Source organism: Diabrotica virgifera, chromosome 1, assembly GCF_917563875.1.
Source record: "Diabrotica virgifera virgifera chromosome 1, PGI_DIABVI_V3a".
Taxonomy (NCBI): domain Eukaryota; kingdom Metazoa; phylum Arthropoda; class Insecta; order Coleoptera; family Chrysomelidae; genus Diabrotica; species Diabrotica virgifera.
This window is the reverse complement of record NC_065443.1, coordinates 280,008,237-280,023,265: the sequence shown is the minus strand read 5'-3', so window position 1 is coordinate 280,023,265 and position 15,029 is coordinate 280,008,237. Positions and strand designations below refer to the sequence as shown.

At 31.0% G+C, this 15,029-nt stretch overlaps 2 protein-coding genes across 4 annotated transcripts in view; one reads left to right on the top strand and one right to left on the bottom strand.

Annotated features, from left to right (window-relative positions):
* LOC126879114 (zinc finger protein OZF-like) overlaps nucleotides 1-3,821 on the bottom strand; it is a 135,607-nt gene extending 131,786 nt beyond the window's left edge. Inside the window, exon 1 of one of the 2 annotated variants that reach the window (XM_050642059.1) lies at nucleotides 3,260-3,821. In XM_050642059.1, coding sequence (XP_050498016.1) covers nucleotides 3,260-3,491 — 232 coding nt within the window. In that variant the 5' untranslated portion in view covers nucleotides 3,492-3,821. The remainder of the gene's footprint in view (nucleotides 1-3,259) is intronic. The other variant, XM_050642058.1, reaches the window with a different exon arrangement.
* A 2,209-nt stretch (nucleotides 3,822-6,030) lies between these two features.
* Nucleotides 6,031-15,029, top strand: part of LOC126879117 (probable dolichyl pyrophosphate Glc1Man9GlcNAc2 alpha-1,3-glucosyltransferase) — a 47,367-nt gene continuing 38,368 nt past the window's right edge. Inside the window, exons 1-3 of one of the 2 annotated variants that reach the window (XM_050642066.1) lie at nucleotides 6,031-6,230; nucleotides 6,286-6,558; nucleotides 9,896-10,052. In XM_050642066.1, the coding sequence (XP_050498023.1) occupies nucleotides 6,172-6,230; nucleotides 6,286-6,558; nucleotides 9,896-10,052 (489 nt within the window). In that variant the 5' untranslated portion in view covers nucleotides 6,031-6,171. The remainder of the gene's footprint in view (nucleotides 6,231-6,285; nucleotides 6,559-9,895; nucleotides 10,053-15,029) is intronic. The other variant, XM_050642067.1, reaches the window with a different exon arrangement.

Below are 15,029 nucleotides of genomic sequence, written 5' to 3'. Positions count from 1 at the left end.
TTGTATACCCGTAGGCCCTAGAGATAGCAGACTACCCTGCTATATTCCAAAAGCCGCGTTAGTGGTATAAAACGGGAGACTATTATTATTATTATACAGCACTAAAATGTATTTTGAGTTAAATAAATTACATACGTTCTTATTTTTGCGCCAATTAATTTAATTCAAATATAATCGAGTATATTTTAATTAAATATTCAATCCTTTTATTTATAATAAATCAATAAACAAATTAATTGTCTGGTGCACAAATAAGTATTTTTCAAAGAAAATTTTACGGCAGCATTTAAATCATTTAAATAAATTACTGGCCAATTGAGATTTAGCAAATCTCAAATTATAAAAAACAATTTAAAACATTTGCTTGAAATTGTCAAGTTATCAATCTGTCACAAAACGAATGCAATAGTAATAACAATTAACATATTATTTAAGTCTTATATTTTCTTCACAATCTGGCATCCTTGTACATAGTTGTATTAGATATGCTCAGATATTTACATAGTAGAAATCTGTATAATCTTTTTCTCATGATCATCTTTCAGTGCGTCACAGTTTTTCGATTTCTTTCTAACGCATTAAATTGTATATGACAGAAAAAAAGGCACGTCGTTGCTTACTTTGGTAATTATCCTAGTTCGGTGATTAATCTAGTTGTCGATAGATGGCGCCATAATAAAAAAATAATTTTTTTTTAATTAGATAATAATATTACAAATATAATCTGTATAATTTATAAGACTATACAAATCAAAGAAAATACCATTTTATAAATGCAAGAAACACATTTGATTTGTTTTTATTAAAAATTGAAAATAAAATGTGACAACTGTCAGATTTAACTAAAATGTCATGTTAGAATAAATGTCAAAAATATGTATTATCACCGACTGACCCTTTTTTCTATCATTTGTTACGCACTGAAAAATGATCATGAAAAGGACAATACAATTAAATTTCTGGTTACAGTTTTCGAAATTAATTCCTAGAGGCAGTCACCTCACGGCAAAATAAAAGTCAAATAACATTGACATTAGCTTTAAACTAAAAATAATTCGATCAAAATCAGAATCAAATTAACGTTAGCCTTGTCTAACTATGTGTAAATAAACAATGCCTGTACATATTGGCATTAAAAATGAAAAATCCATAATTTTGACATATCGAGTTTTGCCTTAGTACCACTGATTTAACACATTTGCTGCCACCTTATATTCAGCCACTACTGTATGGTGCCACTACGAAAAGAACCCTATTTTCCACAGGTTATGAACGCCTAGAGGCATCAGTGGCACCTGACTCACGCATGCAAAACTCCTTTTGGCATCATCAGGTGGCAGCGAATGTGTTAAGGATATGGGTACATAATTCGCAAATATTTTACGTGTATTCCTACTTTTTCTGTCTTTACACAGCAAATTACGTGTAGTAAAATTCACACTGGTATGGATATGTAAACATTACTAGAATGTCATTCAACTTAAAAATGTCATCATTAATTTAAAGAGAGGGGTTTTGAATGTTCTTGGATAACTGTTATTTTTATAATTGCAAATTATTAATTCAGTTAATAAATGTGATAATTTTTTCACTAACTATGGATTCAGTGATTGTAATAATTTATTTGCACAACAAAGACTAATACTCAATCGAGAAAAGAGGAAAAGTGTTAAAGTGATTTTTTAATAATAATATATTGTTGTGGAACGCTTACAATTTTGAACATCTTTAACAACAAAATACTTGTATCACAGAATATATTATCCTGATGTATTCTCTGCTTGGATATTCCACAAATAGTACACAATAAATAACTTTTTATTAAGTTCACGTCTTAAGTCAATTATTTATCAAATACACATCAATAATATTTAATCAATAACTCAACATATTCCCGATGCAATGTCAAATATTTAAAATTGTCACCGATTGTCAGTGTTTGACTGACAATATTCGCGGTGTGCAAGTACTTGGAAGGGGGAACGAGAAACGACCCTGCGCGAGTCGCGGAGAAATATTACAACTATCTTAAATAATTCATATTGTCAATTGAAATTGTCAAATTGACGTATATTTCATACCTTCTGTCAATGAAGCAGAAAAATTATATATTGCTCCACAATATTGATATGATATGCAATTATTATATAAAGGTAAATTTAATTAATTTTATTTTGCTTGCAGTACTGCATTTTAATAACTAATTTTATTTACTACATACAATTGTTGACGTTTTCATACCATAACCTGAATCTTATTTTTTCTTCTTATTATTTTTTTTGGACTATGGCCTTGACAATTATCCAGTAACCAGTACTAATATAATTGGCCAATATAATTAAAAGTGCGAATTTTAGTATAGAGCGTAGAAATAGGGGTCGCTTTGCCGAACTTGCACGGTCCCAATATGCTGACAATATTATATTCGGCTGAGTGCGTTGTAAGACAAAGATAGATTTGGAAAATATTAAAACGGCATTATGTTCATTTTTTTCGAATCCTGAAAAAACCAATAAATATTTTTGAAAAATTTAAACGCAGAATGAAAGACTAAATTATTACCAAGGGCCGAAAGTCCCTTAGAATAAATAAAAAGTTTATTTTGAATGATATATTTGAAATTAAAAATCACACTAAATTTTCTCTTAGCTTTTCACCCCTGTAACTTATTAAAATAAACATTATAGAAGTTCTCAGGGACTTTCGGCCCTCGCTAATAACGTATCTTTCATTCTGCCTTTAAATTTTTCAAAAATACTTATTAGTTTTCTCAGGATTCGAAAAAAATGAATCCCCATTTGAATAGCATTGCAGCCGAAAATATGTACCGATCCTCTTAAGGTGTAATTCAAACTTGAAAATATTAGTGCTCTTTACATTTCCTGCTCTGCTGAACATTTTTCGAATTGGTGCTTACAGTGTTCTTACTTTAGAGGGTCAACTGGACCACATAATCTGCTTTATTCCCAATTCTAAACACTACTGATTTCTCTAATGTCCGGTTGCACCAACAGATCTTACGCTTAAGTCGAGAATATCATAAGAATTAATATAATATAATTATAATATATTACAATAAGAATACCATAATATAATAATAGATATAATTGATAATAAGGTAAGAATCTAAAATTATCATGCAACGTAAGTGATACTTAAGGAGGCCCTATCTATAAGTAGAGCTTAGCTAAGCTAGAGCTTAAGATGTGTTGGTGCAACCAGGCATTAAATGACAAAATTTAGGTTTTTGTTTACTTACTTTCATGTGCTTCTTTTACTTGGAGGAGACAAACTGCATCTTCATTGCTTTCTATTTCTGTCTTTACAAGCTGTTTCTTATAGTTGAAATCATCAGAATTAGTGGTATCTATCTCCGGTTCCTCTTTAATTTCAGTTTTAAAGGTAAGCAGAAGAGCATCATGATCATTCACATCATTATTATCTATTTCTAATTTACATGTATTCTCCATAACTTCTTGACTTACTTCCATTTGATTGGTAGGTATAATATTTAGGAAATATATTAATATTTAAAAAGAAGCCAAAAGAATTCTGGAATAGGGCTTCGCGTGGCTTCGCTGTTCACTGTCATTCACTGTTCTGTTCGTTCGCATTAATCGCTTTGACTTGACTCTTTCACTCTTTGATTTGACGCTTCTCATTTGTTTTGTTTTTTTTTTTTTCTCATTTGGAGTGGAGATTGGAGCCACTATGGGAGCCACTGGCTGGAGTTGACAAGGATCTACAGTTCGAGCGAGTCTCGTAAATTGCACGACTTCGAGCCACGCTTCACGCAACCGTATTTGCGTACTTGTGTTTCGAGTTGCGTGGTCGTTTTACCAAATTTAAATATAATCGTTTCCGACTTTTGACTTTTTGATATCACTCGGAAGACAAAACAACGAATTTTTTTTGCAAAAAAGGGTGAAAATCAACATATTTATTATTTTTAAACAAAAAATAAGCATAAAACAAAAAATGTCTCGACAGCGTTACTTCCAGGAATGTCTCAAGAAAATATATACAAAATTCCAGGTGGGTCGGTGTCTACAGCCTTTGAAAAAAGCAGTTTTGAGTAAAAAGCGTCAACTTTTATTTTCAATTTTATTTTTGTCTGTCAAATCGTAAAATGATAAAATATGCATACCGGAATATCTGTTTGAATCGCGGAGTAATTTACAAAAGAAAATGAGAACAGCTTTTGACCGTTGTTCACTATGTTCAAGCGTGCTGGCGCGAACTTGCTGCAAAGAGAGTCGAAGGTAGGGATATTCAACACTATCTCCCTATCTCCCTACCTTCCACTCGCTTTGCAGCAAGTTCACGCCAGCGCGCTTGAGGGTAGTGAGAAAAGCTCAAAAGCTGTTCTCATTTTTGTTTGTAAATTACTCCGCGATTCAAGAACATATTCCGGTGTGTATCACTTTACGATTTGACAGACAAAAAAATTGAAAATAAAAGTTGACAGTACTTTAAACGCGTTAATTGCTGGCGCCTGTGTGCGCCGCACACATTGCACACGTGGTCGGCGCGGCCCTGAGTGCAAAACAGCTTAGTAATAAAATAATGACAAATATTTCTTCAGGATCTTGTAGAGGGGCTTTAAACTTTGATTTAGTCACTTTTGACTTTCATAATAATAACTTTTAACCGAGTTATCAAGACTTGAATATCGCCATTTTTCTTTTTTATTTTTCAATTTTAAATTGCTTATAACTCGAAAACGATCAACTTTAGGGAAAAATTATAAGAGAACTTTTTTGTCCAGAATGGTCCAAAAAAACCTAAAAAAATTGTCCGGGCTGAAAATATAGATTTTTTGCAATTTGATTAAAAAAAATTGGACCACTTTTCACGTGGGCGACTTCTTGAACCTTATTTTGGGATGTCTCACGAATGTGATTATGCAAAAAAAATCTCATGGGAATATGTTTTCCAACGAACCCGCCGTTTTCGCCTTGTCGAATTAACATACTTTTTTAATAAATTATTTATATTTATTAAATTAATTATTGCCAATGTGCCAATTAAATACCCCAATCATATAGCGCGGCAGAGAAACAAATATAGTGCGACGGGTAGGCAGGGCGTCGCAGCTGCCAACAAGTCGAGTGGACGAGTATAATTAACAATTTAAAAAACAACTGTTTCTATTGAAATAAGCTCCAATTACTTATCAAAATCTTATATTTCAATGTTTAAACTTCAATTTAGGTACTTGCATGGCAACCTCAAAAATAATAATTTACGTATGAGTTTCCAAGCCTCGAATATGCGTATTTTCGTATTTTTTAATTTTAACTCGCTAATAACTCGAAAACTGTTAACTTTCCAGAAAGATGAGACAAAATTTTTTTGTTTAGAATTACCGGAAAAACGTAAAAAAATGTTTTGTGTGGCAAAATAAGAGATTGTTGAATTAGAGCCCGCCACATAATATAAAACAAATATAGACTGGGTTCGGGATGTTGTGTCAAATTGACGACCTCTCGTGGATTTCGGGTGAACTAACTTAGAGGGGTTTTTAATGTCAAACGCTGAGCGCATATGCATTTGAAACAAGTAGGTAGTAGGTAATATTCATTATTTATTTTTACATGTTTTTTTACAAATTTTACTCAAATTTTTTACATACAACATCGACTCCAACTTTTATTGAAACGTGAAGATTCCATGTTAATAATTTTATATTACGCAATAATTAATTTAAAAGATATGAAAATAAATAATGAATATTACCAAATAAAACCTACTTGTTTCAAATGCATGTGCGCTCAGCGTTATGCGTTTGACATTAAAAGCCCCTCGAAGATAGAAAACCAATTTCTGTCCAAAAATTTCGGGCGACACTCTTCATATTAAATTAGAGGACATTTTTGAACAGAAATCCGCAAAGAAACCGAATCAGAATGTTTTTCAAACGGGAGCGGCTTCACAATATAGACTAAATACACTATAAGTATGGATTGTGCTGTAGTATGGACGCCAAAAATAAAGAAAGAAGAATTTTCTTCTTTTTGTTTTTAGTACACTTCACTGTCACGTCTGTCAAATATTCAAAACAAAAAGTTAACCTATCAGATTTTGCCAAGTAACAAAATCTTTCCCAATCTCAATATAAAAATGTCTTTTGTAATGAAATAATTCATCAATAAAAAATTGATTCTAACAATGATATTTACAACTACATTTTTAACATCATGTCTTAAGCTCTTATTGATTCCTGCCTAGTAAGTCTTTTTTTAAAGTTTTTCTAACTCATACTAAATGCTTATTTTGTTGTAGCAGGTCGACAGATTTCGAAGTTCACAGAAACTGGTTGTCTATAACACACAGTCTACCAGTCAAGAAGTGGTACTTTGAAGACACTTCGCAATGGACCTTAGACTATCCACCACTTTTTGCTTGGTTCGAATATATTTTGTCGTTTCCTGCTTACCTGTTTGATTCAAAAATGCTCAATGTTAACCATTTGAATTATTCTTCAGAAAAGGCTGTTCTATTCCAAAGACTCTCAGTTATTATTACTGATTTAGTGTACTCATTAGGTGTTTATATGTAAGTACCATTTTCTCATTGCATAAACTAGATTAATACTTGAGAATGTTTTAATAGTGTGTTAGTAATAGTATAAATAGGATCAACACACAAAAAACTACTTCACGTTATTACATAAATAAATATCAGTTTACAGTGACCCAACAAGGTATGTAGGTATTTATATGTTTCTGTACAAATATCAGCTTTGCAAGAGCTTGAAAAACTTAGGATTAAAATATAATGGTCACCTGTCTCCCAGCATGTACAAAATTACTAGTAAGGCGTATAGTATAAAATGGATCAATTTTTCTTACTGTATCCACTGTATCGGCAACGATCTGATTTGCTGATGCAAGTATCAGCAATCAGATTGCTGATGCCACTTCATTCGGATTTTTGTAGTGATTGTACCTGTGGAAAGTGTTTGTGAGAATGGAGGAAAGCGATGAAAAACAAGTTGTTATTGCTTGTTTGTTAGCAGAAGAGGAAGAACAAGAAAAAAAACCTAGAAAAAGGAAGCATAATTTCTGAGCATATTGAATTATGAAATCCTTAAGAGAGATCTTATTACTTTTTACAATATTCTGCATGGTAGGGCTGCTGCTTTTTCTTTGCTCAATAAAATTAATATACATGCTCCATCTAGACCTACCAGATCTACAGCTAGTTTTCATTACCCTATACATCGCACTAACTATGGATTTAACAACTTTATATCAAGAATTGCGAGACTAGCCAATTAATATGATAACATAGATTTCTTTGCAATCTTCGACTCATTCCTGCTTCAGGTTTTGTGTACTCTTGAGTAATTACTAGGTTATTTTATTAGGCAATTCAACATCTCAGTGATTTTATAATCAGATAACTTTTTGTATTGTAACCATAGATATAGATACCGTTATGAATTTATAGTTTAACATTAATTGTAACTGGACTTGCCCGTTGAGAAATAAAATATAATAAAATACAGTAAAACCTCCGTTAACTGAAAAATTTTTAACGAAAATAAAAGATAATAAAAAACTAAACATGTTCAGTTTGCTTACTATTCCTTTGTTATGTATTTACATATCCTACAAAGATTCCAGAACAAAGTTCTTCGAATTATAGTCAATGCTCCGTGGTATGTTTCGAACAACATAATAGAAAAAGACCTACAAGTTCAATCCGTAAAAACTGAAGTCACAAAGTACAGTGAAAAATACAAAAACAAAACTAGTGCTAATTCTAATCACTTACACTGTTACTAATAAACCAAGTATAAAAGTTATACTGAGAATAAATCAGGTATAGGCAAAATCACTACCAATAAACATGGAATAACTTAGATATAGGTTATACTGGGTATAAGAATTTAGTCCAAGTTTATACCGACCCACACCCTTGTTTAAGTCTGGTATAACCTATTTTATGATTGTCAATGTCATCAGAGGCAAAAATATATTATCTTTTGATTTGTTTTGTGAGTAATTATATAATAAAAAAATGTGTTAAACGGGTGTTGCGGCTGTCGAAGAAGTTGATAATTTAATTAACATGATAGAAAATACACGAAAAAGGAAACTTCTCAAAGATAGTATAAATCCCTTTTCACAATACACTGATAAGGAATTCAGAATTAAACATCGGTTTTTAAAAGATGGTTTAAAGTTTTTAGAAAGCTTAATAGGTGATTCCCTTATTTGAATTTGATATTGCATGAAAAGTTGAGTCAAACATTCCATATAATGCACAAAAAAATTCAAGATGATTCGTCAATTAGTTTAAATTTTATTCAATTTGTTTTCCCCTAGGAACTTTTTTGCGATGTTATTATTCAGAAAATAATAATGATACAACAATTTTGTGGAAACTATGAAAGAAGACTGGTATTTTAAATGTACCTATTTAAAAAAATCAATAAAATCTCATTTTGATAATTCCGAAAACATTTCGCCTAGTTTAATTTGGTTTGTTAGTTACAAAGAAAAATCAAAATTGACATATTTGACACAATATATCGTTGTTCTATGTATTTGAGCAGAAGATTGCAACGTTGCCGAACTATTATTTCGGAATAAAGTGGGAATACTTATATCTAACTTATACCGAGTTTATTAGTAACGAATTATTTTCGTACTATATCTACCTTATACTTAGCATAACTATTCGAGATATAAGTACGGAATAACCTTAGAATACGAGTGTTTTATTAGTAACAGTGTTAGTGCGCGAACTGTTTAATGACAACGATGAAGTGCGTCGACTAAAGCGTTTTAAGCCTACAGACTTATTAAACAGATTTAAATAAAATTAATTAACATTTACCACTACATTATTAACTTAGTTTGTTAATTATATGTTAAAGGAAGCCCCTCACTGGAGAGAATTCCTACATGTCATTTGTTCTTCTAATAATTGTCATAAAATTTACTTATTGTTACGAGTGATAACAGATTGTAAATTAAATGGAGCTTAAAAAAAATGTATTTACATAGTATTGAAAACATTACGAAATCATCTCATAGTATTTTTTAATACCAACTTTGACCAAGAATACTATGTAATTTAATACAAGACGAATACAAAAACAATGCTATTTTTAACCGAAATTATTGTTATCTAAAACTGTCTCCCCAATTATTTCGTTTATCAGAGGTTTTACTGTAAATAAATATTTTCATATGTCGCAAGCTAAATTCCGTATGATGTCAGAGGCACACATTGCAACAGTTGTCTCTCGAAGCAGTGTCAGCATTGTAGATGAGCAGTCTGTACGATGTGGATCAGTGTACGCTTTTGTATCAGTTTTTATACAAGACAAACTCAAATCCATTACGTGCGATGCATCCTATAGGTGATATTAGGGCCTGTGGACACTTACCTTAAGGGGTTAAAAAAAGTTAACTGAGCATACCTAAATTACTTTGTCCTTGTAGCTAGGAGAATGAGCACCATGGAACTTTGATTGTAGAAGGAAAGGTGGAGGTTGAAGCCCTACATGAAGCTTTCCATCTGGCACAGGATGGAGACGCAGCCAATGGAGCTATAGAGTGTAATCACGCCCGCCAAGGGCTCAAGGAATGAGGAAGAGGAATAGTATAAATAGTATCGGTATCTTAAATTTGTGGTAATTTAATCAGTAGTTTGAGAAACCCAACATGTCCACAAAAGCAAAGTTGTGGAAAAATACAAAAAACATCTCGGGGTTGCCGGGTTTCTCTTGATTCAGAAAAATTTGTTAATTCTCTAGGTCCACTTAGAATGTTAAACAGGGTCGAGTTTCTCTTGAAACGTGAGTCTATATCTAAGGTTAGTAAAAATGTTCTTTTTTATTTTATCTTACATATGATTATTATTTTGATTTTTGTAGGTGTTGTTGCTCTGTGAAAAAAAGTTGGGGTAAAGAAGTAGTTTTGCCAATACTTTTGATCACAAATTGTGGTCTTTTGATGGTGGACCATATACACTTTCAGTACAATGGGATAATGTATGGAATATTATTAATTTCAATTGCTTATATGATTCAGGTAAGCATGTTAACATAAAAAAAAGACTTAATATCGTCAGTTTACATTAACAGAATTGACCAAGGAAGACTACCAAAGCAGGTGATGGAATCAAAAAGATATGGTAAAAGAAGGAAAGGGAGGCCAAGGAAGAGATGGATCGATCAGGTTATAGAAATTGGACAGGAAAAAGGAAAAACACATCAACAAATGAAAGAGTTAGTAAAGGACCGCAAGAAATGGAAGATATGGATAGAGGATGAATAAAACCTCTGACGCCCCTGAGGGGCATAAGGAGTTTCGAGAAAGAAGAAGAAGAATATCGTCAGTTTGAAAAAATTTTAAGATTAAAATTACAAAAAGGGTAAAAAGCCTTTTCAAAAATATTCAAATCTCTACTATGGAAGGAGACTATCATACAGGGTGATTGATTAGTAGGGTAAAGCTCAATAGCTCTGCTATAGTAATAGATAGCAATAAAAGTTAATAACAAAAATTTTAGCCACCTTTGAGCTTCACATTACAAAATTAGAATGTTACAGGGTGTTCGATAACACAGTGGCAGACCTAACTTATGTTTTTTTAAATGGAACACCCTATACCTATTTTATTTTATATTCGAAATCCTGTTAACTTCTCCACCACAAAAAGGTAAAGGTTTGTAATGTTATACAGGGTATTTACAAAGTTATAACCAATTTTGTATGAAAATCGTAACAAGTTCAACTCCCTGTATAAATAAAAATAAGCACAGCAGCAATGGTTTATTAATGCCATATTTTTTTATTTATTGTCAAAATTTTTAAGAATTATTGATATTGCTAATTTTCTTTATATCAAATACAGGGTGACTCAAAACGCAAGTACATTATTTTCTCAGTAATGTTAAATGGAACACCCTGTATTTTATATCATTATTGAAAAGTAACATTAACGTACTTTAATTTTTATATAACATTCCCTATGCCCAAATTTATTAGTTTTCGAGATATTTTCATTTTTCAGAGCAAATTATTTTAGGTGTTTAAATTTATCTAAATTTTAAGTAAGCCATGACTGAATTGACAATTGAAGATTACCGATTATCAATCCGGTAATCAATGTAACACTGTAGCAAATAAAGAAATAAAAATAATTTATTAGTAATACATTTTACAAACAAAATCACAACCACTACATGCAACATTTTTGAAACAATTAAAAACTATCTTTTTATGTAAATGCAACAAATAAACAAAGAAAATTAGTAATAAATTTTACAAAAAAACACAAAATACAATATTTTGTGAAGACAATTAAACACTACTTTTGTATGTAAATGTAACAATGTAATAAATAAAGAACAAAACATAATTTATCAGTAATACATTTTGCAAAAAAACATGTTTGAAAAAATTATACTTTTAATAAAATATTTTTAATATTTAATTATATAAGATGTTTAAAATTTTCTCCTAACACATTTATGTACGCCTAAAAACGATCATTGAATGAGCTACTTACTCTACGGAGCATTTGTAAATTAACACATCTAAATACACTTTGTATTCTATTTTTCATCTCATCCCTTGTTGTTGGAGGTATTTTATAAACTTCATTATTAACGTAACCCCAAAAAAATCAGTCCAGTTTATTAAATTCTGATGATTTGGGTGGCCACGCTACTGCTCCATTGAAAAATGAAAATATCTCGAAAACTAATAAATTTAGACATAGGGAATGTTATCTAAAAATTAAAGTACGGTAATGGTACTTTTCAATAGTGATATAAAATACAGGGTGTACCATTTAAAATTACTGAAAAAATAATGTACTTGCGTTTTGACTCACCCTGTATTTGATATAAAGAAAATTAGCAATATCGACCATTCTTGAAAATTTTGACAATACGTTAAAAAATTTGGCATTAATAAACCATTGTTGTTTTGCTTATTTTTATTTATACAGGGAGTTGAACTTGTTACGATTTTCATATAAAATTGGTTATAACTTTGTAAATACCCTGTATAACATAACAAACCTTTATATTTTGTGATGGAGAAGTTAACAGGATTTCGAATTTAAAATAAAATATAGGGTGTTCCATTTAAAAAAAACATAAGTTTGGTCTGCCACTGTGTTATCGAACACCCTGTAACATTCTAACTAATTTTGTAATGTGAAGCTCAAAGGTGGCTAAAATTTTTGTTATTAACTTTTATTGCTTTGCTATCTATTACTATAGCGGACCTATTGAGCTTTACCCTACTAATCAATCACCCTGTATATCAAAATTTGTAAATTTTCAATGGCCATTTAAAAAATCGATAAATTTTAAATATATCATAAAACTTTACTCATAACTGCGAACAGGTTAATATTTTGGCTTTGGTGTGTAATAGCCTGTAAAAGGCTATTCGCGGTGTGCAAGTACTTGGAAAGGGAAACGAGAAACGACCGTGCGCGAGTCGCGGAGAAATATTGCATCTATCTTAAATAATTCATATTGTCAATTGAAATTGTCAAATTGACGTATATTTCATACCTTCTGTCATTGACGCAGAAAAATTATATATTGCTCCACAATATTGATATGATATGCAATTATTATATAAAGGTAAATTTAATTAATTGTATTTTGCTTGCAGTACTGCATTTTAATAACTGATTTTATTTACTACATACAATTGTTTACGTTTGCTAAACATAACCTGCATCTTATTTTTTCTTCTTATTATTTTTTTGGACTATGGTCTTGACAATTATCCAGCAACCAGGACTAATATAATTGGCCAATATAATTAAAAGTGCGAATAAAAGTACAGAGCGTAGAAATAGAGGTCGCTTTGCCGAACTTGCACGGTCCCAATAGTCAATCCCATACTTTTTTAACCTTCGGATGACCAAGAGGAGTCAATTTTGACCCCAATGTATGTTTCTCTTTAACTCAGTAAATTCAAATTCAAAAAACGAAAAATTTTCAAACTGATTTCTCTAGAAAACGGTGTATCCTACCGACTTAAATCAAAAGTACCTTTTAGTACTAGAATACCTTAAATTTTAATAACCCAGTATCAAAAATGCTTAAAAGTTAAAGACAATAAAGTTATGTGATAAAATAACCATTGCCCTACCCAAAACGGTCGGCACTAGAAATTCGCAATTGATGGAATCGATTTACCTCTGGAAGATAAATAGGCGTACCAGTTTTCGTTTTTCTAAATCGAAGAGTTCTGGAAGTATTGTATTTAAAAAAAAAACTAATTACAAGGCGACAAGGAAATGCTTTTTCGAAGCATTTTCAGACTAGGTGAATTGGGTTAAATTTTCTTAAAAATTAACTGAGGAATCTCCTGTCTTTGTTTTAGGAGAGTTTCTGGACACCCTGTATATTATATCATGTGACATTCCACGAACATTATCTTTAGATTTTTCAAATTGATTCAAAAAGATTTTGTCCTCAAAAACTCAAAAGGCTCGCCATTACTGGTTTTTGGCAATAGGGGAAGGAAAAATAACATGTTTCTTTTCACTTTATTATAATGATTGAAGAATGTAATGAATCATCAATGCAATAAATATTACTTCTAATTAACTATTTTGAATGGGAAATAAGCCACAATTAAATTGAAAAAATAATTTTTATTAACGTTTCGACGGCCAAATCGGGTGTCGTTGTCAAAATACAAAATATTACTAAATTAAACAAAAATATTGTTGCTTAGTAAAAAATTCTTCTAATAATTTATTTAATCTGACTCATTTATATCGGCAATTCAGACATACCTTATACATTTGAACCCTTTCACTATCACTTCCCTTTAGAGTGATTAAAACATTCTAATTTTTGGTATACAAAGTACCTATTGTTGCACTATAGATTATTTTTTTACATAAAAACAATTTAACTACCCCCACCCTTCCAGTACAGGATGTCCATCACAATGGACAAAAAAAGTTCATGGAAATAAAAAAAAAACCATTGAGTGTTAATTTTTTATTAGAAACTCTTATAATATGTGTCCTGCTCTTACACCCCTCATTTTTGCATCTTGAGGATTCCTTTTTGTCATCATACTGTGGAAGATGATGGTATCCATCAAATCTAAGGTCTTTTATAGGCCTTATTTCAGTTTTTTTCTTTTTGGAGGGACCTGGATCCTCGATACTTTTTGAAAGCCTGCCTCTTTTAGGAGCTACTGCAGATTAGATTTTCGGCCACTTCTTGGGGACAAGCTAACAAATCAAGGATTTCTTTCTTGTTTACTCCCAAAAGAACAGCTTGAGTGCGATACTCAAGCCATGAATTTATAACTTTTGCAAAAACATGGTCTAATATATTGTCCACAAACTGCGTTTGTCCATTAGGGTGGGCCGAAAAAATTGTTTATTTTTTTTAAGTTGTAATACCGCGGAAAACTTGCGAATTATAATTTGAAACAAAAAAAAAATTCAATATCGGTTAATATCTTCCGGTCCCGCATTAACCTTAAAGTTTGACTATTTTTTAAAAAAACTTCATTTTTCTTATTTTGTGAAAAAAAAAATTTTTATATTTATTTTTTAACGTAATAGTTATTTATGCGTTGAAATAGCCCCTAAGAACATTGTGTTTTAATTTGATTGTGATCACTGGATATCTTCCGGTCCCGCATAAGCTCCAAAATATGCCAAAATATTGGAAATTTACAGTTTTTACGAATTTTTTTTTCTTATGTTTAATTAGTTTTAAATCGTTCCAGTTACGATATTTTTTTAAAAAACACTTCTGGTTGCTAAATAAGCCTAATTATAAAAGCAGAATTTTTTAGTTATGACTGAGTGACATAATAGGGATTATAAATAACAACGAGCATAGAACCTTTCAACTTATATCTGTATTATTATAAAAAAAGTACAATATACAATTATTAGTTAATTGTCTGCATTATTGCCTCTATTTTGTAGCTGAAGAAAGTACTTTGAAATCTGATTTACTGGCGAAGTCTGGCATGCCTGATCGCGACAGTATAGTACTTC